Below are 26,974 nucleotides of genomic sequence, written 5' to 3'. Positions count from 1 at the left end.
CATTTTTTCTCTTTTTTTTCTTGTGTAGTTGACTGTGCTGAGTGCTTTTGCAGTGCAGTATTTTTCTGTCATTGCAGATTAGCATGGAATGAAAGTAAACTCTCACTTCACATACTTCATTCTTCAAATCAAATCCTTAGAGGGTGTTTGTAAAACTTTACATTCACATTTGATTGAGGAATAACCAACAGTACAAAATACCCTCTCATAATGACTGAGTGACACACTTTAGGGATGTTACCCCACCTCTCTTCTCTGCTTCCACCTTTTCCCTGCCTCATCCCCTTGTCCAGATTCCTGTGATGAAACTTTCTTCCATCATCACCATTGAAGCTGGTATCCTCTGGGTGAGCACCTACGCACTAACATGAGATAATTACCTTTATTATTCAATTAAGCAAAACTCTGACAGAAATTGTCTTTCCAGCCAATAAAATTCATATTCTTGTTAATAAAAAAACCATTTATTTTCTATTGGAATCAATTTACACCTGCAGTTGTTACACAACTCATCTTCAGTCTTAATTTCTTCATGTTTGTTTTTTTTCTGTGAAAAATTTCATTCTCTCTTTGTCAAACTAGTATTTGTATACTATGCTACTCCTAATTTCCTATAAACCATATTATAATTTTATCACTACTTTCATAACTTTTTATTCTATTTTAATAACAGCTATTAAACTCCACTATATTACTAAAACAACAATCACCCTTATGGCTGCATTCATTACTATGCAATGTTGGGTTTGAAACATCCTTTTTGTCCATATGTCAGAGCTTCTGTGGCATTGCATGCAATTCCATCCATGGCAGCAGTTGGAATGCACTACTCTTAGCAATGGCCAGTGTGCTACACAAATAATGTGATTTACTGCTCTGTAGATTCACTCTGAAGCATTATTAGTAGAACTGGATAACTTCTCGGCACTGCCACACTACCCAGTCAGTTGAAATAAGGGTTGCCAGCCTTGACTTGACCTGTGAGAGAGGGTTGAACTTCTCACTACTCCAGAGTCAATAATTGAAAACCCTGTCCTTACCAAACTACTTTCAGGACAGATTCAGAGATATGAGCTCTGGACTGGAAAATGACAAATGCTGTCAGTTGAATACATCACCTCCAGCTGGCTACTGGCAGCTGTTGTCAATAATAACTAAAAAGGAAGTTCAAAGTCAATGTAAATGGAGAAAGACTCACACAAAGACATTACTCTAAAAATTTCTATTGAAGCTAAACATTCCCACATTGATCTCACTGTCTCAAACACTAATTTCCAGCTAACTAATGTCACTCCAATCTGATAGAAGGGCTGTGCTTACCTAAGAAATGTACTTGCACTTAAAAACACACTTGCCTGGAGCACTGAAAAGTTCAAACTGAAATCCATACTCCTTCTGAGTCTGTTTCCTGTAGTATGAGAAGTAACTTGGTTTATCATGAAGCTCTGCAGCTGGAAACTGGCTGAGGCAACTAAGATAATGGACAGGACTAGTGCACATGAGTGGCTGAGAAACAATATGTTAAAAGTTGAACAACAGCAATGCACATTCACCCAACCTCATCACGATTCCACATAATGGTCACTCACCTTCATTCCTATGTCAGTGGCATTCTTTCATGAAGAGTAGAGTTGACTGGAACTGATGCTAAATTAACTTTCACGTCTACTTTGCAGAATGTGGCAATAAGGCGTGTGTGAATATGTAAGTTATTAGATTACCAGTACATTTTTATTAGGTTAACAGCAACTTGATGTGAAATATTCTTTACGCAGAAATAAAATGTTGTAATGTCAACATATCTGTAATGGTTTCACTTCTCACACAGGCATGTTGGAAGATATACATGTGTTACGAAAATTGTCATGAACATTAGATTGATTATGGAAATTTTGATTGAAAGCATTATATTTACAATGATATGTGTTGCAGACATGTTGAATGTGTTGGGTACTAATTAAAGACTCAACTGGCTGTCATTTACCCTGTGCCAAGCTGCAGCTCATCTGAGAAAACTTTGCTAATACCACGAATAATTATGTAAATTCCAGTTGTTATATTTTAAAATATTATTATCCAATTTATTGCTGTTTTTGTAATGAGTTAGCAGTTCATTGCCACTATATGCAAGCAGTATAGTGAAACTTCCTGACAGGCACACACTCCGCTGCAGAGTGAAAATCTTATTCTGAAAGCAGTATAGTTTCTACCAGTATTGCATCATCTGCTTCATTTCTTTGATTATGGTATACAACCTACTGGTTTCAGCATAGAAAAATCATGGCAGCTTTGCATCTGTCATTTAGCTGCAGATTTCATGTTCATAATGCAGTAAAGAACCGAGCCAGAAATGTTAAAGCATTGTACTCCTACTTTACATTACTTACTGAATGCTTCCTCTCAGGATACTCTTGGTACGCCCAGAGTTACAGATTTCACCCTCCTGATATGACTATATGATTGTAAATGCTGTGATCATCTTCTGTGGCTTCCCAACCTGTTTAATATATCCTTGAACTATGAAGTCCCTATTTTAAGAATGCTGATGAACTGTATTTAGTTTCTTGTGTTTTGTTAAACGTCACCCAATGTACAAATGATTTGTGAGGAAATAAGTATAAGGTTTAATTGACAGAGATACAATGAATATATCTTATGACTATATTGTTCCAACTTATGTGGCCAGAGAATGTGACTCCTGAGGATAACCTTTCATGATACCTTCTCACTTGATAATAAGGAACTTTACATAAATCCTGCACATCCATCATTATTGAAAAAATCAGTATGGTCCAAGGAGAAATGCAAGATCTTTTTCATCTAACATCATCACTGGAATTTTTCTTGTAATGGTTTGCAAATAGATGCAATTTGTAGTGCAATCATTTCCTCAGCAGTTTTATAATTAATCCCACATTTATTATTTTTTGTTATTTTTTCCCAATCCATTGCCTGCAAATACAGTTATGTTTCCTTATACTTTTACCACAATCAGTGCAAATGGCAAAATACATTTTGGATATATTAATTATTTCTAAATGTGTTGTGTACAAATTCCAGGTTCTTCAAGAAAAATTAGATTTAGCTAAAGAGGAACTTTCAAAATGCCGGAACAGCTTAAAATTGCAAACTGAAGTGCTGAGGGATGCAGGGTGTAAGTATATTTTGAAGACCAATAAACAGGATGTTAAAATTATTCCATATTTTGAGAGGTGCTGTTATAATGATTGTGTAACTGCTCCAGAAACAATATTACTTTTTTCCCCTAGTGTTTTCCAGCAAATTAGATAACAATGCTGAAACAGCTGAAAACTCAATAGAGGAAGTGCTAGTGAAGAGGCAAGATCAAAGGAATAACAGAAGAGGTATAAGAAAGAAGGAAAGACATTACCAAGGAATTTTTGAGTTTCACAAAGAGGATATTAGACATATTGTTAGGCATGTGATATTTGGTCAATATATATGCCTGAATAATTTTTCATTATGTTCACTCATGTGTTCTCTTTATTGAAGTACTTCCATTGTTTATGAATTTTACGTTCTTTTAATTGCAGAATTAAAGCCACATATTGCTGTAACATTACTGCCAGGATTTTGTTCATGTACATTAGGCATGCCGACTGTCAAAATGATTATGAGAAAGTACAGTTACTCCTGACAGCAACTATCTACACCATTGAAAAAGTTACTAAGAAAGGCCATGATGATATTGATACAATGGTTTTGTGGCTTTCAAATACTGTGAGGCTTCTGCATAATCTGAAACAGTATAGTGGAGACAAAACATTCCAAACTGAAAACACATCACTACAGAATGAACAGTGTCTACAGAATTTTGATCTCACTGAATACAGAGAAGTTCTTTCAGATACAGCTGTAGAAATCTACCAGGTATGCCTTATATTTACTGCAATTTTGTAGCTGTTGTACAAACAACAGATTCCAGATGATGATGATAATTGGTGGTGGTAATGTAATCAATAGACAAGACTTGCTGCATCGACTGCAGTCAAGAAGTGTAGCATGGCCTCCAATTGCTTCTAAAAAATACTCTGTGGAATTTCTCATTTCTCAGTCCTAAGACCACCTGTGCACCAATTTCTACTTTCTTCTGAAACTCGTAAGTCCAACCATTCAATACATCTCATTATGGCTTGTTGCTATGAACCCACTGAAGAAATTTTCACTCTTGCTTATCAACACCTATAGTCTACTGCTTCCAGCCTAAAACACTACACCAGAGATACTAATTACTTCTTCCATCAATTCTCAACATGTTAATCACTGTGTCATCTCCATCTGCACTGTTATACAAAGAGTAACTCCCCACTAATTCACCATAATTCTCCCTCAACAATCCTCTTACCCAACTTAATCCCTAATTTCTACACATTAAGAGAAGACTGTCAAGAGAAGCAGTCATCAGCTGAGTTCTGTGATTCTCAGAAAGTCGTTTTGGAACACAATGAGCACAGAACTCGTGATAGCCTAATCATTTGGACGTGATCCCATACAAAAGGCATGGGCCATAAAAAATGTAAAGTTCTCTCTAATAATTTGTGAGTAAAGTATGAGGGATTTGTGAGCAATACTTGACATATCAGTTCCATGGTGCACTGGTCAAGCATACCAGCTGGCAGTTTGTCAGCTCACATTTGATTCTTGCTGCACTGTGCTTCTTTTCCCCCGTCATAATGATAAAGTTTCAATTATAAAATTTTAAATACATTTAAACAGTTAAATTTATATTGGTAAAATTAATATATTCAGTTTAGTTAAGATTACTACACTTGTAAGTCAAAAGGTTGTAGGTGGTGGTAAAAAAGTGAGTATATGAGGAGATTTAGTATGAAAGTGTATGAAGAGCATTGGATTTGTGTTTGTGATGTGTACAGTGTGTTATTTGCTTTCCATGTTTGTTATTCATGAACAGTAATGCATGGGGTAGAAGGGGTGAAAGATCTAGGACATCAATGCATTAACAAAAAAGAAACAATGGAAATCATAAACATATTGGGTGGGCAGCAATCTGTTTATTTACTGATAATGCTGTGATGTACAGAAAGATTTCACTGTTGTGTGACTGTAATGGGATACAAGATGCCTTAGACAAGATTTCTACTTAAGATACAATATTGCACTGCTTGTTTTTGTAAGAGGTGTGATGCAGTGGTCCTCTGGACATACATACATGTCAGACAGACCACTACATTGTACTTCTGAACAACACAGGCACTGCAATATCTTATTTAACTGCCAACACTGGGCAAGTGACTTTCATTTAAAATGTCTCCCCTGTATGGGAATAGACATAATGGATGTACTAGTGTAGGTTATAGACACATGGTTAACAACATATAGAAGATCGAGTCTGCCCATGAGGCATGCTTGGATAGCTTAATGGTAAGATGACATCTTGCAATAAGCAGAAAATCAGGGTTCAAATCCCAGCCCAGCACAAATTTTCATTATCGTCATCCATTATAGGGTTGCTTGTTGTCCATATTTCAACTACAAATTTATTTGAAGATTCCTAGTTGTCATGAATGGCAGCTATCTCTTCATGTACAAAAATGTAAGTTAATGTGGATGAGCAGGGAAAGAAAATTGTTCTGTAACAGCATTAGTAGTGTGCCACTAGGCATAGTCAAATCATTTAAACATGTGAATGTAATGTTGCAAAGCAATATGAAATGGAATGTGCATGTGAGGATTGTGGTAGTGAAGGTGGATGATAACCAGTTTTGTGGTTACCTGAAAAAAGGATGTCATATAGGATACTAGTGATCTATTCTCAAATATTGCTTGAGTATTTTGGATCTGCAGCAGATCATATTAAAGGAAGACATTGAAGCAGTTCAGAGGTGTGTTGCTAGACTTGTTAGCAGTTGGTTTGAACAACACACAAGAATTATGGAGATACTTTAGCGACTCAAATGGGAAGACGATGTTTTTGAGGAAAACTATTGAGAAAATTTAGAGAAATGGTATTTGACTCTGACTACAGAATGATTCTACTGCCACCAAATATATTTTCCATATGAGTACCAAGAAGATAAGACATGTGAAATTAGGGCCCACACAAAGGTGGACAGTCATTTCTCCCTTGCTATATTTTGAGTGTAGCAGGAAAGGGAATGACTACCACTGGTGAAGGCTACACTCTGCCATGCATCATGTGACCAACTGCCGAGTATCTACATAGATGTAGATAAAAATATCATACATGAGCTTAGTTCGTTATGTAAAGCTAATATCACAACAGTATTAAGTCAATCCTGTCATGACGATACAGTCAAAAAAAATCTGTTTATATTTGTAGTATTGTAGCACATCGGTAAAATTTTGCATGAGCCACCAGTGTTAGATGGACAGCAATTTTTGTCATCATCATCATCACAATGGAACAATTATGAAAATATATATTCACATAAACAAAGATTTCTTCATACTGTTGATGGTCTTGATTTTTAGGAGTGGACACAGCTCCAAGGATATTTCCAACAACATTTTTCAGTGTATAAAATTCAGAATCCAATGTTCCCTAACCACATATGTGAAATATTTCATGAGAAAATTCCAAGATAAACAAGGCTTTCAGAATCTGCATTTCAACAAGAAACCAGAGAAACATAAAAATGACTTCTTAACTGATATGAAGTTTGAGTGAAAAGAATACCAGGCAAACCCTTAGGCAAAAGCAAATACTAACTCATCTGGAAAAAAGTAAATAAATAAATTTGAATGGGTTACTTCTCGCAAAAAAAAAAAAAAAAAAGGTCCGATGTCATAATGCTGATGAATTTTGTATAACTACTAATTAGCAATATTAAAGAAAAATACTTACACTAAGACAAAAACTGTAAAGCAAATATTAATGCATTAAGGGTAACAAGACTAAAACTAACACTCAGCAATCTGAAAATTTTAACTTGGATGCAGAAAATTCTAAGATAAATGATTTGTTTTCTTATTCAATTGACTTCCTAAAGTTACTAAATTTTTTGAAAAGTTAATACTATTTTGAAAACAGTCTTTTCTGTTACTTTCATCATAACTGTAAAATACTATATCATTTGCACTATTGTAGATTACTATACCAATTTCGCTACTGAAAAATGCGATACCATATCTTAGAAACAAGTCCTCTGTACCTTTTTGGCACTACCGTGGCTACAGTACTATTTTACATTGTCAGTAGTTCATGAAATACTGTGTGCAGCATAGACACTACTAAAACGTCAAGGCATTTGTTAAAGTTTTGTGTGCTACATAAGCACTACTCAGTTCCAGGATACTAGATTGTGTGTATAGTAGTTCAAATATAAGTCCGGTGTGCTAACATGGCACAGCTTCAATTCGGGATACCACATTGTAAAATCTAGCACTTAACTAAAAGTTCTTTATGACAATTTAAGTCCAAGTCCAGTTGAGGGTACCATGTAGTGTGTTTAAACACACAGCCCAGTTCACTATCAGTTTGGTTCAACTCGTGGGTGAGGATAATATACAACATCAATGAAATAACATATTTATTAACACTATGGTAAATGTCCATAGAACATGTCATATAACAAACACTGAAACCATAAAAATGAAAATATCCTCTCCAGATCATGGTGTTGTCTGAAATTTACATACCATTTCTGGTTGAATATTCACTTAAAACCGGATTTAATTGGACAACGTCCACAAAGGTAATACACAAAATTATATACTGTACACAGATGATATTATGTATCAAATTTAGGGAAGCAAGTGCCCACAGATGTCAATAACTCGCCCGATATCTTTTACGCACTTCGGTGAAAATAGGATTTGCTTGCTTTGTGTCATAAACATCTATATAAAATCGCATGGTGCCTTCTGTTTACAAGTAGTTCAAAGACAAAGAATAGTATACATATATTACTAGTTATCAGACAGTATCTTCAAGGTATTTACAAAAATGATAGTGTTATGCAGTTTTTTTTTTATGCGGTGTGGGTATAGTATTCAGTGGCAAAGTAGTCTTTGTACCTGTTAGTATCATTCAAGAATCACACCCATACTCATAGTTGCTTACATAAATAACAAAACAGCAAAGAAAATATGTAACACCACTTAGATATTTAAAAGTCATTGTGTGGGATATGGTTGTGGTGAAACACTTTAAAAACTTAAAAACTAGAATTTCTGTACAATTAAATGTTGATCATTACATGTTTCAGTAAGCCACTATTGGGTTGTAACACTTGGTGCACATCAAGCACAAAACAAATTCATTATAAGTCTGCCATCTGGGGTAAAATGTTTCAAAAACTTAGTATATACCTCATCATGTTTTCAGAAAAGTAACTATATAACTCCCATCATTCATCAGATTTTCAGAAATAGTAACAGAACAGTTATATGTCTCAAGTATATAGTCTGATACAATAAGTAGTTCAATTTATAGAGCCTTTTGAATATTGAATACATCTACCCACAAGTGTTCAGATGTGTTTTCGTGACTTACCTTGTATGATTCAGTGTAAGTAAAAAGATTTCGTAAGTTCAGAAATAAACATTTCTGACTTCTCATTATCTTTCAACAGTGTACAAGTATGTAGTGGTGTATAGGTATAGTTGTTAATTCCCTAAAAACATTCTCCAGCTTACTTCCTATTTGAAAGTGTCACATTCTTCACATTAATTTCCAACAAGACACTTAATCACTTTCCAGTGCACAGATTACTGACATGTTGCCTAATTACAAAAGGTGTCACACTTCACATAGACCCAACCTTTCTGCATAAATTTAACTGAGTATTTACTTGCATCTGTTACTTCAGACCAAAAACAACTTGCACTACAAACCTTGCTGACTATATGTGTCTTTCATAAACTTTCTCCACGGTAAGAAAAAGACATGTTCCCTATCCAGTCCCTACCCAACATCATTCTCCTCATCACATAAGTAATACATAAATACTTCATTAAATACATCTAATATCTCCTCATTGTATCAACATAATAACTTTACCTATTATCCTCATAATATCACCTTATTACTCCACTAAAAACTTAATTAAATACTTAATAATAATAATAATAATAGATAACACACACATTAAAATATTGTGATCTGTATCCAGTTGTGTTGGTTCCTAAGTTTGTTGCTTGGTAATAACAGAACATGAGGTGTCGGTTAACTTCATCAGACCATCTCGTCCTCTGTCTTTGTTTTCCTTCTATGGTGGTTGCACGAAGCATGTCCTGCAAAACACCTCTATTGGGATTTAACTCATTTTTCGTGTGGCTAGCAGTGTCATTACCATTATGGATGGGCATAGGGTTCAAGTGTCGTCCCCGACCATGACAGCGCTTGTCCGAGGCTTCATTAGTTCTGTCCTGAACCAACTAATCACACTAAAAGGGGGGTTAGCCCTATTAGTGGTTTGTTCTTTTTGTCGCCTTTTACAACTGGCAGAACATACCAGAGGCCTATTCTTTTCCCAGGCCTCCACGGGGATTATTATTGTTATTATTATTATTTCTTTCTTGTCTCAGATGTTATGTCTGGTTAAAAATGGAAGTGACGCGGACCTTGATCAAGCGCGACTTCCTTTTAACTGTACAGTATATGTTACATTGCATTTAGGAACTTTCGGGTAAATGAACAAGTGTCAATAATTACAGATTTCTGTAGTTGTATATATAAGTTTGGATGTAGCTGTATTGCATTTATGTACTGGTGGATATTGTGTGGTATGGCTCCTGTAGTTGACAGTATAATTGGTATAATGTCAACTTTATCCTGATGCCACATGTCCTTGACTTCCTCAGCCAGTTGGATGTATTTTTCAATTTTTTCTCCTGTTTTCTTTTGTATATTTGTTGTATTGGGTATGGATATTTCAATTAGTTGTGTTGATTTCTTCTTTTTATTGGTGAGTATGATGTCAGGTTTGTTATGTGGTGTTGTTTTATCTGTTATAATGGTTCTGTTCCAGTATAATTTGTATTCATCATTCTCCAGTACATTTTGTGGTGCATACTTGTATGTGGGAACATGTTGTTTTATAAGTTTATGTTGTAAGGCAAGCTGTTGATGTATTATTTTTGCTACATTTTCATGTCTTCTGGGGTATTCTGTATTTGCTAGTATTGTACATCCACTTGTGATGTGATCTACTGTTTCTATTTGTTGTTTGCAAAGTCTGCATTTATCTGTTGTGGTATTGGGATCTTTAATAATACGCTTGCTGTAATATCTGGTGTTTATTGTTTGATCCTGTATTGCAATCATGAATCCTTCCATCTCACTGTATATATTGCCTTTTGTTAGCCATGTGTTGGATGCGTCTTGATCAATGTGTGGCTGTGTTAGATGATACGGGTGCTTGCCATGTAGTGTTTTCTTTTTCCAATTTACTTTCTTCGTATCTGTTGATGTTATGTGATCTAAACGGTTGTAGAAGTGGTTATGAAATTGCAGTGGTGTAGCTGATGTATTTATATGAGTGATTGCTTTGTGTATTTTGCTAGTTTCTGCTTGTTCTAGAAAGAATTTTCTTAAATTGTCTACCTGTCCATAAGGTAGGTTTTTTATGTCGATAAATCCCCTTCCTCCTTCCTTTCTGCTTAATGTGAATCTTTCAGTTGCTGAATGTATGTGATGTGTTCTATATTTGGGGCATTGTGATCGTGTAAGTGTGTTGAGTGCTTCTAGGTCTGTGTTACTCCATTTCACTACTCCAAATGAGTAGGTCAATATTGGTATAGCATAAGTATTTATAGCTTTTGTCTTGTTTCTTGCTGTCAATTCTGTTTTCAGTATTTTTGTTAGTCTTTGTCTACATTTTTCTTTTAGTTCTTCTTTAATATTTGTATTATCTATTCCTATTTTTTGTCTGTATCCTAGATATTTATAGGCATCTGTTTTTTCCATCGCTTCTAAGCAGTCGCTGTGGTTATCCAATATATAATCTTCTTGTTTAGTGTGTTTTTCCTTGACTATGCTACTTTTCTTACATTTGTCCATTCCAAAAGCCATATTTATATCATTGCTGAATACTTCTGTTATCTTTAGTAATTCGTTGAGTTGTTGATTTGCTGCTGCCAGTAGTTTTAGATCATCCATGTACAGCAGATGTGTGATTTTGTGTGGGTATATTCCAATAATATTGTATCCATAATTTGTATTATCTAGCATGTTGGATTGTGGGTTCAGAGCAAGGCAGAACCAGAAAGGACTTAATGAGTCTCCTTGGTATGTTCCACGCTTAATCTGCATTGGCTGTGATGTGATATTATTTGAATTTGTTTGGATATTAAGTGTGGTTTTCCAATTTTTCATTACTATGTTTAGGAACCGTATCAATTTAGGATCTACTTTGTATATTTCCAATATTTGTAGTAACCATGAATGGGGTACACCATCAAAAGCTTTTTGGTAATCAATGTATGCGTAGTGTAGCGACCTTTGTTTAGTTTTAGCTTGATATGTCACCTCTGCATCTATTATCAATTGCTCTTTACATCCTCGTGCTCCTTTGCAACAGCCTTTTTGTTCTTCATTTATAATTTTGTTCTGTGTTGTATGTGTCACTAATTTCTGTGTAATGACTGAAGTTAATATTTTGTATATTGTTGGTAGGCATGTTATGGGGCGATATTTAGCTGGGTTTGCTGTGTCTGCTTGATCTTTAGGTTTCAGATAAGTTATTCCATGTGTAAGTGTATCAGGGAATGTGTATGGGTCTGCAATGTAACTGTTAAATAATTTAGTTAGATGTGAATGTGTTGAGGTGAACTTCTTTAGCCAGAAATTTGCTATTTTATCTTTTCCAGGGGCTTTCCAATTGTGCATAGAGTTAATTGCTTGGGTGACTTCATGTTGCAAAATTATCACTTCAGGCATTTGTGGTATCATCTTGTACGTATCTGTTTCTGCTTGTATCTACCGTGCATGCCTGTTATGTTGTACCGGGTTTGACCATATGTTGCTCCAGAAGTGTTCCATGTCTGTTATGTTTGGTGGATTGTCTATTTTAATGTGTGTGTTATCTATTGTATTGTAAAATTTCTTTTGGTTTGTGTTGAATGTTTGGTTTTGTTTCCTTCTATTTTTACTTTTTTTGTATCTTCTAAGATGTTTGGCCAATGCTTGTAACTTCTGCTTCTTTTCATCTAATTGCTCTATCACTTCTTGTTGTGTGATTTTACCTAACCATTTTTGATTTTTGTCTGATATTCTGATATTTCATTTCTTATAAATTGTGTTAGCTGTCCGATGTTTTTTCTCAGTTTTTCTATTCTGATCTGTAGCCTGTGTTGCCATGCTGGTTTTATGGGTTTCATCTGTGTGTTGGTTGGTTCTGATCTCTACCTAGTGTGTATATTTAGTGTAGTGAGTGCTCCTATATAAACCGTTAGTTGTAACTCTTCCATAGTTGTATTCAATTATTTTGTTGTGTATGATTGTGTTGATAGTTGTTATTGTTGTTTCGACTTGTGGGTTATTTGGTGGTCTATGCAAGAATGGTCTAATGTCTGTATTTGTGTCTTTGTATTCTGTATATGTCAGCTGAAATTTTTCTTCTATATCTAACATGTGTGTCACTTCATGTTGTATTTGTACTTGTTCTGGTGGCTGTCTTAAGATTTCGTTTTCCTCTGATTGTTTAATTGATGCATGGTGTTCTTTGTTTGTTTGCTCTGGGCTGTTTGAGTCCATTACTGTATTTTATTCTTCTTCTGATTGCATATTATTTTGTTCCAGTATTTGTTGTACTTGTTGTTTCATGTTTTCTGATTCTGACTGGGGTATCCTGTTACTTTTGATTATTACACGGATCTGATCAGCTAGTCATTGTTCTGTTAAAAATTTTAATTCTGGGTATCTGGTACTTTGTGATCTGTATCATCTAACACAGCCACACATCGATCAAGACACATCCAACACATGGCTAACAAAAGGCAATATTTACAGTGAGATGGAAGGGTTCATGATTGCAATACAGGATCAAACAATAAACACCAGATATTACAGCAAGCATATTATTAAAGATCCCAACACCACAACAGATAAATGCAGACTTTGCAAACAACAAATAGAGACAGTAGATCACATCACAAGCGGATGTACAATACTAGCAAATACAGAATACACCAGAAGACATGACAATGTAGCAAAAATAATACATCAACAACTTGCCATAAAACATAAACTAATAAAACAATATGTTCCCACATACAAGTATGCTCCACAAAGTGTACTGGAGAATGATGAATACAAATTATACTGGAACAGAACCATTATAACAGATAAAACAACACCACATAACAAACCTGACATCATACTCACCAATAAAAAGAAGAAATCAACACAACTAATCGAAATATCCATACCCAATACAACAAATATACAAAAGAAAACAGGAGAAAAAATTGAAAAATACATCCAACTGGCTGAGGAAGTCAAGGACATGTGGCATCAGGATAAAGGTGACATTATACCAATTATACTGTCAACTACAGGAGTCATACCACACAATATCCACCAGTACATCAACGCAGTACAGCTACATCCAAACTTATATATACAACTACAGAAATCTGTAATTATTGATACATGTTCAATTACCCGAAAGTTCTTAAATGCAATGTAACATATACTGTACAGTTAAAAGGAAGTGACGCTTGACCAAGGTCTGCGTCACTTTCCATTTTTGACCAGACATAACGTCTGAGAAAAGAAAGAATAATAATAATAATAATGATGCTAATAATCACCTACAAAAATCACCTGCTTCATCCTGCAGAATAGATAAACTTCACAAAATAACGTCATGTAGTAGAAGACATTAGATTAGATTTACTGTCATTCCTTTTGATTCGTAATGAGAAGGTCCTCCAGGATGTAGAACATGTCAGACAAACAATAATACATGACAAATACAGTATTTACAACTAAAACACATAAGCTAATGTACCTTCCAAAGGTCCCAAGTGGAATGATTGTCATTTTTTTAATGAACACCATATAAAAGGATCATTTTACAGCACTCATCTACTAAGGTCACATTAATACACAGAATTTAAAATTTTTAAAAAATGTTTATTTTATTTATAAAGTAATAAACATATAACTACTACAGTACTTATTTACAATGAACACATTACTGCACTGAAATGGTGCAGAAGTTTGATTGTAACACACACAAAAATCTGTTGGTTCTACTGAGAAATTCATCAATGGAGTAGGAGGAGTTGGCCACCAATAAATCCTTTAGGCTTCTCTTAAACTGAATTTCATTGGTTGTTATGTTTTTTATGGCTGTTGGCAAGTTATTGGAAATGTGTGTTCCTGAATAAGGCACACCTTTTTTTACAAGAGTAAGTGACGTCAAATCCTTGTGAAGTTTATTCTTATTTGTAGTATTGATTCCATTAACTGTGCTGTTTTTTTTTTTTTGAAAAAGTGATATATTTTTAATGACAAATTTCATTAATGAATAAATATATTGGGAAGCAGTAGTTAGTATCCCTAGTTCCCTTAACAGGCCTCTACAGGATGTTCTTGAGTTCATACCACACATAACTCTTATTGCACGTTGCTTTAGCTTGGCTTGATGAATTACCCCAAAAAATAATCCCATATGACATGATGGAGTGAAAGTAGTCATAGTATGCCAGGTTTTTCATTTTTATATCTCCTATGTCTGACAGAATTCGCATTGAAAATAGAGATTTGGTTAGACACTTCTGCAGTTCTGAGGTGTGCTCCTCCCAGTTGAATTTATTATCAAGTTGTAATCCTAAGAATTTAACACTGTCCACTTCTTCTATCTGCTTGTCGTCATCTGTTAGGCGTATACTCGTGGGACACTCCTTACAAGTTCTGAACTGCATTTAGTGTGTTTTTTCGAAGTTTAGTGACAAAGAATTGGATAGGAACCAGTGATTAATGTCCACAAATATTTTATTAGCCAGTCTTTCTAAGACTACACTTGATTTGCTATTTATTTCAATGTTTGTATCATCGGCAAACAAAATGAACTTGGCATCTGGTAATGTTACTGATGAAAGGCCATTGATATACACAAGAAAAAGTAAGGACCCTAAGATGGAACCTCGTGGGACCCCATACGTAATTACTTCCCAGTTGGCTGATGCCTAATAGCTCAATACATGTTTCTTTCTTAATAACACCCTTTGTTTCCTGCCAGAGATATTAGATTTGAACCATTTTGCAGCATTTCCTGTTACACCATAATACTGTAATTTACTTAAAAGGATATTGTGATTTACACAGTCAAATACCTCTGACAGATCACAAAATATACCAGTTACTTGCAATTTTTTTGTCTAATGAATTAAGTACATTTTCACTGTAAGTGTAGATAGCCTTCTCAGTATCAGAACCCTTTAGAAATCTGAACTGCAACTATGACAGTATGTTATTTGTGATAAGATTCCACTGATAAATAACTGGTTACACAGATAGCTTAATATATTACTTAACTCAGAATCACATCCTTTAATTAACTGTGTTGATATTTCATCATACTTACCAGATGTTTTTGATTTTCAGGATTTTATGATGGACGTTGTATCGTATTGTATTGTGTGGAACTGGGAACCTAGAAATGATGGAGAGGCTTTATCCATGCCATAGCCCTCAGTGGTTTACAACCCGACAACAGGCTACAGCAGTCCACTCACCCCACTACCGCCCCACACCAAACCCAGAGTTATTGTGCAGTTCGGCCCCCAGTGGACCCTCTTCCCTAGTAACGCTTCACACCAGAGTGTACCCCCAATGTTTTATGTTTTTGTGGTAGACTAAATATGGTGTACACATACGCGGAGAAAATTTTTGCACAGCAATCGCTGACATAGCGTAACTGAGGCAGAATAAGGGGAACCAGCCCGCATTCGCTGAGGCAGATGGAAAACTGCCTTAAAAACCATCCATAGACTGGCCGGCATACCGGACTTCGACACTAATCCATCGGGCAGATTCGTGCCAGGGACTGGCAGTGACTAGCAGTGCGTTAGACCGCACAGCTAATGGGGTGGGCCAAAATAGACATTACTTCTGTTGGGGTAGTGAGGGTCAGATTCATATTATGGAAGTTACTTGAAATGTCTGGTCTAAGGTATCTCACGGCAGCATCTACAGAACCTGGCAACCCCATCTTTTCAGTAACAGTTATAAAATGTTTGTTAAGAAGTTCTGCAACATTATACACATCTGTCACCAATGTATTATTTACTCTTAATGCTATTTGCCCCGCTTCATATCTGGTTGTACCAGTCTCCCACTTCACTATATCCCATGTTGTCTTTATTTTGTTATCTGATATGACTATCTTTTCCATGTAATATATTTGCTTTGATGCCCGTATTACAGTCTTTAATATTTTGCAGTATCTCTTGTGATGTGTTATAGCATCATCATCAGAACTGTTTTGGATTGACAGATACAGTTTTCTTTTTGTTTTACAAGATACCTCTATTCCTTGAGTAATCCATGACTTCTTTGTAGACTGTGCTCTAACCTTGGCTAGTTTTAGGGGAAAAGTGTGTTCAAATAAGGTAAGCACTTTATTTGCAAAAGTGTTATACTTTTCATTCATGTCATGAGCACTGTAAACATCACTCCAATGAATGTCTCTGAGGAGTGTCCTAAGATAATCAGTTTTTGCCTTATTGATTACCCTCTTGAGTTCAGATTTAACATATTTTATATCCTGTTCAGTATTAACATTTAACAGAAGGAACTGCATGCCATGCTCTGAGAGGCCATTGACTATTGGTTTTGTAATATAATTTTGTTCATTGGACTTTTCTATAAAGATATTATCAGTAGCTGTTTGTGAGTAATTGGCTACCCTAGTTGGGAACTTTAAAGGGGGGTTAAGTTGAATTATAGTCTTACTAACTCAAATAAGTTCATATTGGAAGAGTCTTCAAGCAAATCTACACTGAAGTTGTTTTTGGTTGTTAACTGGGCCAGTACAGATTCAGTGTGGATTATGAACAGATTAAAGTTTGCCTGCATGTGCTCGATATATACTTAATATTATGAAGGATTTGTTTATGAAATTCTGCTTCTGTTGCACATGCTTCCATATGCCATTCTAGGCAAAATTTATGAATGTCTATGTTCTTAAATTTATGACAGTTCCTGATGACTGTGACAACTCCTCCTTTCTCCATTTCTGCTCTACAAAGGTGACATGCTAACCTAAACCCTGTAACACTTAAAAGTACTATACCAGTGGTCACATGATTTTCAGAGAGGCAGATTACGTCAGCTGGGTTTGAGGACTCTAATTAATCTATGCAGCTAATTACTTCATTAATGTTATTTCTCAGTCCTTGAATATTTTGATGCAATAAAAACAGCTGACATTTCACATTGACAGAGTTAAAATTTGGTAGAGTTGAGACTTCTGCTGATTGTTAAAAATTCTTAACCAGCAGCTGTTTATGCTGATGTAACAAGCTAGAATTATGTTTTTTTGGTTTCTTTCTCAAACTGAAGGTTTGTCTCAATCCTAACCTCTCTTAAAACTTGGTTTCTTTCTGTCCTCCCTACCCTAAAAAGAGTCTTCCCTGAACACTATAACCACTGGTATTTTATCACTCATGACAGTCCCTCCCCCCTTTAACTGTGCTGCTATTTACTCAGCCAGTTTATCCTTCCCTTTTCTGTTGAGGTGAAGGCCATGCTTAGTATAATCCCACATATTGAGAGAACCAACAGGAACCACAGCAATGTGTGACCCTGTACCTGACATAAGCAGCCATTCCAACTCCAAATTAACTCTACTGACAGAAGAGTTCAAATTGGGTTGGTCATGGTGCCCAAGAGCATATACAGACTCAACACTAGTATGGTTTGATGCTGATGCAATCTTTGCCAGGTCATACTATGTACTGTACCCAGGAACTCTGTCAATATCTTACCTGGCCCACCCACTGTAACCACGGTGTCTTCCGTAGTGAAATCTTTGCAAAGTGATCCTAAATCCTCTGTCACCTGCTCCAGACCAGCACTAGATTTAAAAAAATTGGTGACCTGCTATTCTCATCCTAGTTCATCCTGCAAAACTTGGCCAACACCTCTTCCATGGGAACTACCTAACACCAACACTCTCTTTCTCTTTACCGATTTCCCTACAATCCTACTTTTCAATTTGCTGCTGAAAGTTTGTTGTGCCCTGTCTACACCTGCAACTGCTTGAGGCTCACCAGCTTCTAACCGAAGCAACAGGTCAAATCTATTTTCCATATTCACCACGAAGCTGTCAGACAAAGTTCTAGGCCTGTTCCTCCTGTTGCCACTTCTCGCCTGTTTTTGCCCTTCTCCCTCCTTAACATGTCAAGATCTCCCCTGGCCTCATCTAACTCAGCCTGAAGGGTGCCAATTTTCCCCTCCTGTTCTAGTATCTTCCTACCTCTACTACGTATCCTATGAAACCACTGAAGAGTATCATTTACTTCCCCCACTCCCACACCACTACAGTCGCCCACATGGAAAAAACTACAGCACCTGTCACCCCAAAGCACCGATCTAAGATTCTATGGCAAGTCAAGCACTTTTCACTCATGATAAACGTAATGGTTGATTAAGAATAAGTCAATTAAATTACAGGTAAACACGAAAATATGATTCCACAAATTTGGCCTATACGCAACTGTATGTAAAGAGAAACAACAGCGTGAATTTTCTGAAACAACAACTTAAACTTTACACTACTTTCTGGAAATGTGAGTGAAATAATGAAGAGGTATGCTACAGTTAAATGGCTCGAGAGAGCAAATAACAATTGAATGAAATTCTATCACCTAGCTGCATTCAGAGAAGTATTTGAATTACTCATGTCAATCTGTGTCAGTAATTATACTGTCTGAATATACAACAGTGGATGAACAACTGGTTGCATTTAGAGGCAAATGCAGTTTCCGACCATATATACCAAGCAAGCCTGCAAAATGTAGTTTGAAAATTTTCACCTTATGTGACGCTAGAACATGGTATACTTCGGGGATGGAAATCTATGTTGGGTAAACAGCCAGAGGGTCCCTATGCACTGTCAAACTCACCTAAGTATATAGTAAGTAGACTTGTACAGCCTATCAGAGGCACAGGACGCAATGTGACACTAGACAACTGGTTTTGTTCCATACCACTGACTGAAGAGCTCCTGAAAAAGAAACGTACAATAGTAGGAACTTTTAGAAAGAATAAGAGGGAGATCCCTCCAGACTTTGTTTGCTCGAGAGGTCATGAACTTAGAAGCAGCCTTTTTGGATTCAGAAAGGATATCACCATAGTTTCATATGTGCCAAAGAAGAGCAAAAACATTATTCTTCTTTCATCTTTGCATCATGACTGTGCCATTGACACTAATACTGCAGAGGAAAAGAAACAAGAAATTATAACGATGTACAATAATACCAAATCAGGTGTGGACACAATAGATGAAATGTGCGCTACTTATTCAACCTCAAGAAAAACTACACGCTGGTCACTTGCCCTATTTTTTTGAATGAGCTATGATAACGCACCCCTTGCAGCCAGTGATAGTGACTGATTTCGTAAAATGTTTGTATGAATTGACTGAACAAATTTTTAATTATAAGTATAATGTCTTACACCTGTAATACAGTATGAAGAATAACAGAAATAAATAATTAAACAAAATATTGTAAGAAAATGGGAATTACTGCATATGTTTCAAATAACTCAGTTTAATACTAAAGTAATATTAAATAAAACACTAATATACTGGGAGATAACATTCTAAATAGCCATTTGTGAAGTAAACATATTCATATCAGTGATATGCTGCACAACTGTGTCATTATAGCCACTATTATTTTGGGTGTTAGCAACACCCTACGCGACTATTAATGTTACGAAAAGCCACATGACCACATAAGGGTTAAGGGTCTGAAAGGTAACACTCCCTACAATCACTTCATTACTTTCAAATACACTTCACTAGGCAACTGTACTTTCACTTATTACATTATACAAACCCTTTACAAGCTAGTGCATGATGCTAAATAGCTCTGGTGTATTCTTCTACTAATACCTATATATACCCTATACTTCCTCAATATTCCCAAAAAATTGTGCACATGCAGTGTACTAATCTCATTACTCCTGCCATTATACAACCTTTTACACTTTCATGTTTACTGGTTGCTCAGGGTACTCAAAATAATTTGATACACTTGTGCATTTTGTAAAATTCCATTACCTTACCTTTTTGCTATAATCAAAAAACCTTTTTTCACTATAAACAGAAAAACATCCTTCTGATTACTTTTGTACTCATAAAATAATCAAATAGTTGTTAACTCTCTGAATTTTACATAATCAGTGTTGTATATGTTTTATGTTACTGTTTACTGTCAAAAATGACTGTTCACCAATGTTTCCACCAACCGAGAGAGTTTCAGTTTTATCTATCACCTCTGCTATCATTATCTCTCACATGTGTGGGGGACTAGTTACTATTTGTCCATTTTCCACCACTATTTTCAAAATTCCCATCACCATTTCTGTTCCCAGAATTTCTATTCTCATAAAACTGTTGGTCCCCATGGTTTGATGCTACATCCTGATAATTTCTAAAATTATTTGGATTCCTGTCATTCCTTGCCAGGATGTTGTTGTTATGTCCTTGGTTAAAACAGACATTATTATTTGAATTTCTGTTATTATTGTGATTACTCCAGTTAAGCCTCCTGGAATCTGTACTGTGGTGGCCAAACCTGTTACACACCCTGTCCAACGTCTCTACATATTTCAGGACTGGTCTACAGAATCATCTGGCCCATAGAGTAACCCCATTTCAATTATTTCTGGTAGCCTTCTCTTAAGTGCACCTATGTGAGTTAATTCATGAAAAGGTTGGTCTAAGTGAGAATGTTTCATGATCTGGTCTTCGCAAAACTCTTTCATATCCCCATTCTGCTCCCTGTACATCGGACCATTTAAAAACTCACTCTTTATCTGTGCCTGTTCAGTGTCAGACCAAAACTTTTTCCAGAAACACTTTTTGAATTCATCCATGGTTAAATTGTTACAGTCAAGTTGGGTGGCCTATGACAGCCCTTCCCCTTCTAATGATCTTTTAATAAACTTAATTTTTAATTCATCACTCATACCAGGGAGAAAACTATCATGGCAATGTCATATAAAATCAACTGGATGGAAATGCTTGTCACCGAGGAAACATTTTAGTGGTATAGTAGGAAAGCTTGGGTGTCCTACATTGCAGAATTTTTTTAGATAAGCCCATCTTGTTTTTTGATAATAGTGACATCACTATGTAAGTCTAACACATTTGGGTCTGTTATCTCAGATATTTTCTGAACTTTTTTTAATCTGTTTCTGAGGCAACACTGTCTATTTTTTCATTTTGCTTATTTATAAAGTTTACAGCTTGTTTACTAGTGTCTCCAACAGCATCGTTACATCTAACTTCAAAAGCACCTATCTCAGATCTGAGACCCTTGTCTACTTCCTATGGTTTTGTCTCTAATGATTGAATTTTGGATTCTGAAGCCTCTAACTTCCCCTCTACTTTTTTCACATGTTCATCTGTAGCTTTCACTTGAGAAAAAACACCAACTAAGTCTTTTTTAATATCTGAAATTTGTGCATTTAGCTCTGCTCTAATGACATTACATTCTCAGACTATTGACTTTCAACTTTTTCACTATTTTTCTCTGTCAATGACAGTTTTTTCACTATTTTTCTCTACCAATGACAGTTTTTTCACTATTTTTCTCTACCAATGACAGTTTTTTCACTATTTTTCTCTACCAATGACAGTTTTTTCACTATTTTTCTCTATCAATGTCAGTTTTTCACTCTTTGTTTAATTGATGACATTAATGCAGTAAACATGTCTTGTAAATTCAACTGTTTCGGTTTTTCACTCGGCATTGTTTCACTTATGTGCAACTGTACTTGTTTCTCATGGTCTGGACTCAAATATAACACACTACTGTCTAAAAATTTCGATTCTGCATGGATTTCATATAACTGTTTTGGTCAACTATTGCCTAATGCATCCTGAAACATGCCTTTATTGGCTATGTCCTTTTTAAAGTCATTAGTTGAAGCTGGTAGCTTCAGCATATTTATTTCATTGTTCTGATCATGATCCATTTGTTGTAAATTTGTTCATAAATTATCAGTGCTATAAAAAATACCAGTTAGAATGTCCACACAACATTGCACTGAGAAAGTACAAAAATAAATTTTTAATTGGTACTTAGCTTATTATTGTCCTGGATTGGGTAGGTGGTGTCAACTTTCGTAATAATGTTTCAACCTTTTAAAACCATGTATGTCCATAGTGTTGTGTCATTCCAAAACTTCTCAACATGTACTATGTCAAACAATATTTGGTTTAAAATCATTACACTTTGCAACACAATTATATGCTTTTTGATCACCTGAAACATAAACACTGTCAAAAATCCAAACGTATAAGTATCCTGGCCACAAGGGCACCACTTTAACGACCTCCTTTGTTATGCACATTGGATGACTGTAAATTGTAATAATTGTTCATCGAGTAGAAATACTGTTGGGCAGATCTAGTGGTAGATTTAAAGAAAAAATACTCTTCTTGTTTCCTTTTTTAAAGGATCTCCTTCAATCCGTTGCTTGAATTTCTTCTGTGTGGAAGCCAGGTTCTCTTTTAGTTCTGGAAACCCTATAGATTGACATGCTTCTTGAAATGACATAGACTACAAACTGATTCATATGTAGTTTTAAATTTTAATAGTCCTATATGCCTTGCTGACGTCAACTACAATGTTCACTCAGCAAAATACATTCCATTTGTCTGAAACTCCAGACAACTTAACATTTTTCCTTCCTTTCTTCCCGACAGACAACATACAACCAACTGGCACCCTCTTCACATCATTTCATAGTACATCAGTAAAGATTTAGGCATACTAAGAGCAAAACAGAACATTAAATCAAGAATAATTTACAGAAAATGAAATTCACTCAGCAGCACAATAGAACAATTATGATAATATATGTATTCACATGAACAAAGCTTTTTTTTTGTTTTTTGTAGTACAGTAATTTTTATGAAATTCTTTTATCACAGGGGTTAATTGTGTTAGCATGACATATTATACAGTCAGAGTTTAAAACATTTCAAATAAGATTGAAAAATGGATGAGATTGTAAATTTGAGAATATACATGGTCCAAATGGCTTATTGCACATTACAATGAGCACCACCTTCATTCATCACATTCAGTTCCCATACAATAATTATTTTTAATGAATGTCAGTGACACTGAGGTATTTATGCCACTAAAAGCAATGTTACTTAATGGCTTTCCACATCTGCCATGATTTTTAATTGCAATTCCCATTCTGAACAGTTACTATAGGCAAACAAGAAGTTTGGTGTAACAGTATTTTAGATTGAAATTTGGAAGGTTCACTTGTATATTAGATAAGAACTGTCATACTGAAAACTTCTCCACTTTTGAGAGAAGCTGGTTCTAATAACGTCTCATTTGATGTATCATTGCAAAATTCAGTAGTGAATAACTATTATGAGCAGTGGACATGATTTTGCTGTGTTGCTCTGTATGAAATTGACAGCTTCTGTCATGTAGTTCAATTGGGAATTTTGTTTGAAGTGGGTCCGATAACAAATCATTGCCTTCAGATATCAGATGTGCCATTTGAGGCCTTTTATTTCTGTGGTCCTGGTATTTCATCAGTTCAAGAAGTTAAACTTTGCTGGATATTTCCTTAAAAAGTTGTAAATTTAAAAAAGAATAAGGTTTGACGTGACATCCATATTGTCTCTAATACATTTCTTTCTTTTTTTAGTCTGAATGTGGAAAAAGGCATGTTGTTGTTGTTGTCGTTGTTGTGGTCTTCAGTCCTGAGACTGGTTTGATGCAGCTCTCCATGCTACCCTATCCTGTGCAAGCTTCTTCATCTCCCAGTACTTACTGCAACCTACATCCTTCTGAATCTGCTTAGTGTATTCATCTCTTGGTCTCCCTCTACGATTTTTACCCTCCACAGTGCCGGCCAATGCTAAATTTGTGATCCTTTGATGCCTCAGAACATGTCCTACCAATCGGAACCTTCTTCTTGTCAAATTGTGCCACAAACTCCTCTTCTCCCCAATTCTATTCAATACCTCCTCATTAGTTATGTGATCTACCAATATAATCTTCAGCATTCTTCTGTAGCACCACATTTTGAAAGCTTCTATTCTCTTCTTGTCCAAAGTATTTATCGTCCATGTTTCACTTCCATACATGGCTACACTCCATACAAATACTTTCAGAAACGACTTCCTGACACTTAAATCTATACTCGATGTCAACAAATTTCTCTTCTTCAGAAACTCTTTCCTTGCCATTGCCAGTCTACATTTTATATCCTCTCTACTTCGTCCATCATTAGTTATTTTGCTCCCCAAATAGCAAAACTCCTTTACTACTTTAAGTGTCTCATTTCCTAATCTAATTCCTTCACCATCACCTGATTTAATTTGACTACATTCCATTATCCTCGTTTTGCTTTTGTTGATGTTCATCTTATATCCTTGTTTCAAGACACTGTCCATTCCGTTCAACTGCTCTTCCAAGTCCTTTGCTGTCTCTGACAGAATTACAATGTGATCGGTGAACCTCAAAGTTTTTATTTCTTCTCCATGGATTTTAACACCTACTCTGAATTTTTCTTTTGTTTCCTCTACTGCTTGCTCAATATACAGATTGAATAACATTGGCTCACTGGACTCACATTCGGGAGGACGACTGTTCAATCCCACGTCCGGCCATCCTGATTTAGGCTTTCCGTGATTTCCCTAACATCACTCCAGGCAAATGCTGGGATGGTTCCTTTGAAATGGCATGGCTGACTTCCTTCCCCATCCTTTCCCAGTCTGATGAGACCGATGACCTCGCTGCTTGGTCTCTTCCCCCAAACAACCCAACTCAACACTCTCTCTCTCTCTCTCTCTCTCTCTCTCTCTCTCTCTCTCTCTCTCTCTCTATCTATCTATATATATATATATATATATATATATATATATATATATATATATATCTCAATTTCAATACCTTTCGTAGGAACACTATCCCAATAGCTTGAAGTGCATATAGGAATCTCTGTTATATTCCAAAGAATGATTGGTGTCAAGACAATGTCCTGCAGTGGCAGATTTACTTGGCTGTTGTAAGTGTGCATGCCATTTATGCTCAGAACATTGGCCTTTCACAGTCCTGATAGTCTGACCAATATATGACATGAAACAGCTGCAAGGAATACAGTAGACAACCACCTTACGTGAACCAAGATCATCCTTTATGTTACCTAAAAGGACCCCAATTTTAAATGGTTATTAAAACACACACATCACATTGTATTTCCACAGGATATGACCAATCCTGTTTGAAATGCTTCCTGTGTAAGGCCAAAAAGCTGTAGAATTTGGTACCAACTCAGTATTATCATGGCTCACACAGTGCATAGTTGGTCAAGAGTGCAACATATGTCTTATCTGTCTTTCACTATAACCATTCTGACAAAAGGTGACTTCAAGATGGACTAACTCTGCTGACAAACTCTCAGGGCCAAGGATGACATGGGCCCTGTGAACCAAGGTTTGAAGTACCCTTTTATGTTAAGCTGTATCGTGAAAACTATTAGCCTGCAGATACAAGTTAGTGTAGGTAGGCTTCCTATGATTGGCATGTCCCAACGTACAATCCACCTTCCTCCTAACCACCACATCAAACAATGGAAGACAGCCATCCTTTTCCACCACTGTTGTGAAGTGAATATTGAGGTGGGTTGAATTCAGGTGTTCTAGAAAGTCATTCAAATTCTCGCTGCCATTAGGCCAAAGAACAAAAGAATCTTCTACATATCTGAAAAAAAAAAAACATGCAGTTTTCAAAGCCATAGACTCAAAGGTAAGTTCTTCAAAATCTTCCATAAACAAGCTGGCAATGATAAGTGACAACTCCATCTGTCTGCTCATAGTACTGCTCATTGAATAAAAAGGAAATGAGTTAACACATGTTGAAATGGGTTCATTAATTCAGCACCAATCCTAACTTCAATCAACTGTAATGAAACAGACAGAGGTACATGAGTGAAGAGAGAGAGAGAGACCACATCAAAACTTACAAGAATATGTCATTCAAATGCATTCACTCTAACTGATCTACAAAATCTGCTGAGTTCTTAACGTGGTGCTTACATTGACCTACAATATGACTCAACAGAGTAACAGTGTTTTTCTACACAATGTCAGAGCAACAGTCTTAATCACAATCTTATGAACAGGAGCCTCTTCCCTGTGGACCTTAGGGAGGCCAAGTACCCTAGAGAGAATAGCACAATAAGAATTGAGGCTCTTGATATTCTCCTGCCATAAGGAAATTTCTCCAGGATGTTGTTAGTCTTTCTCTCAACACTTTTTGTTGGGTAAGAACCGATCCTGCGATATGTGGAATCAGACAGTAAATACTGCATCCTTTTTTTGGGTCAACTCTCAGTGAACATAAAGCAGTCCTCTCAGCTGCTGTGATATTACTCTTGGGTGTATGTCCCCCAGTCAACACACAATATGCCTTCCTCCTAGTAAATTCTGCAACATCAGGAGGTAGTTTAAAAACAGTGTCTACAAAAGAACTTATAGAATCAACCACTGGCAAATGCTTTGGAGCACCAATAAAGCTGCTTCATCAAAAAGCTTTCTCCATGAGACATATCACAGAATGTTGAGATACAGTATAGATTCCAAGTCACAGAAACATTCAAACTTTGCCAAATGCCAGGCAGTTACAGAATGAAATTCCCAGTGCCATGAAGCATCATCCACCAATCCCAAGAAAAAGTTGAAATTTTGAAGCAGGCGATAAATGAAGCTGAAATAATTCCTTGGAAACAAAATCCAGCTGTCAG

General features: G+C 35.9%; 1 protein-coding gene across 1 annotated transcript in view; it reads left to right on the top strand.

Moving 5' to 3' along the window:
* The first annotated feature begins 302 nt into the window (after window positions 1-302).
* Window positions 303-26,974, top strand: part of LOC124555898 (unconventional myosin-Vb-like) — a 68,079-nt gene continuing 41,407 nt past the window's right edge. The window contains exons 1-4 of the mRNA XM_047129957.1: window positions 303-347; window positions 3,061-3,154; window positions 3,270-3,438; window positions 3,555-3,891. Of these exons, the coding sequence (XP_046985913.1) occupies window positions 303-347; window positions 3,061-3,154; window positions 3,270-3,438; window positions 3,555-3,891 (645 nt within the window). The remainder of the gene's footprint in view (window positions 348-3,060; window positions 3,155-3,269; window positions 3,439-3,554; window positions 3,892-26,974) is intronic.

The sequence above is a fragment of the Schistocerca americana genome, chromosome X (assembly GCF_021461395.2).
Source record: "Schistocerca americana isolate TAMUIC-IGC-003095 chromosome X, iqSchAmer2.1, whole genome shotgun sequence".
Lineage (NCBI taxonomy): Eukaryota > Metazoa > Arthropoda > Insecta > Orthoptera > Acrididae > Schistocerca > Schistocerca americana.
This window is presented reverse-complemented; position numbering and strand designations above follow the sequence as displayed.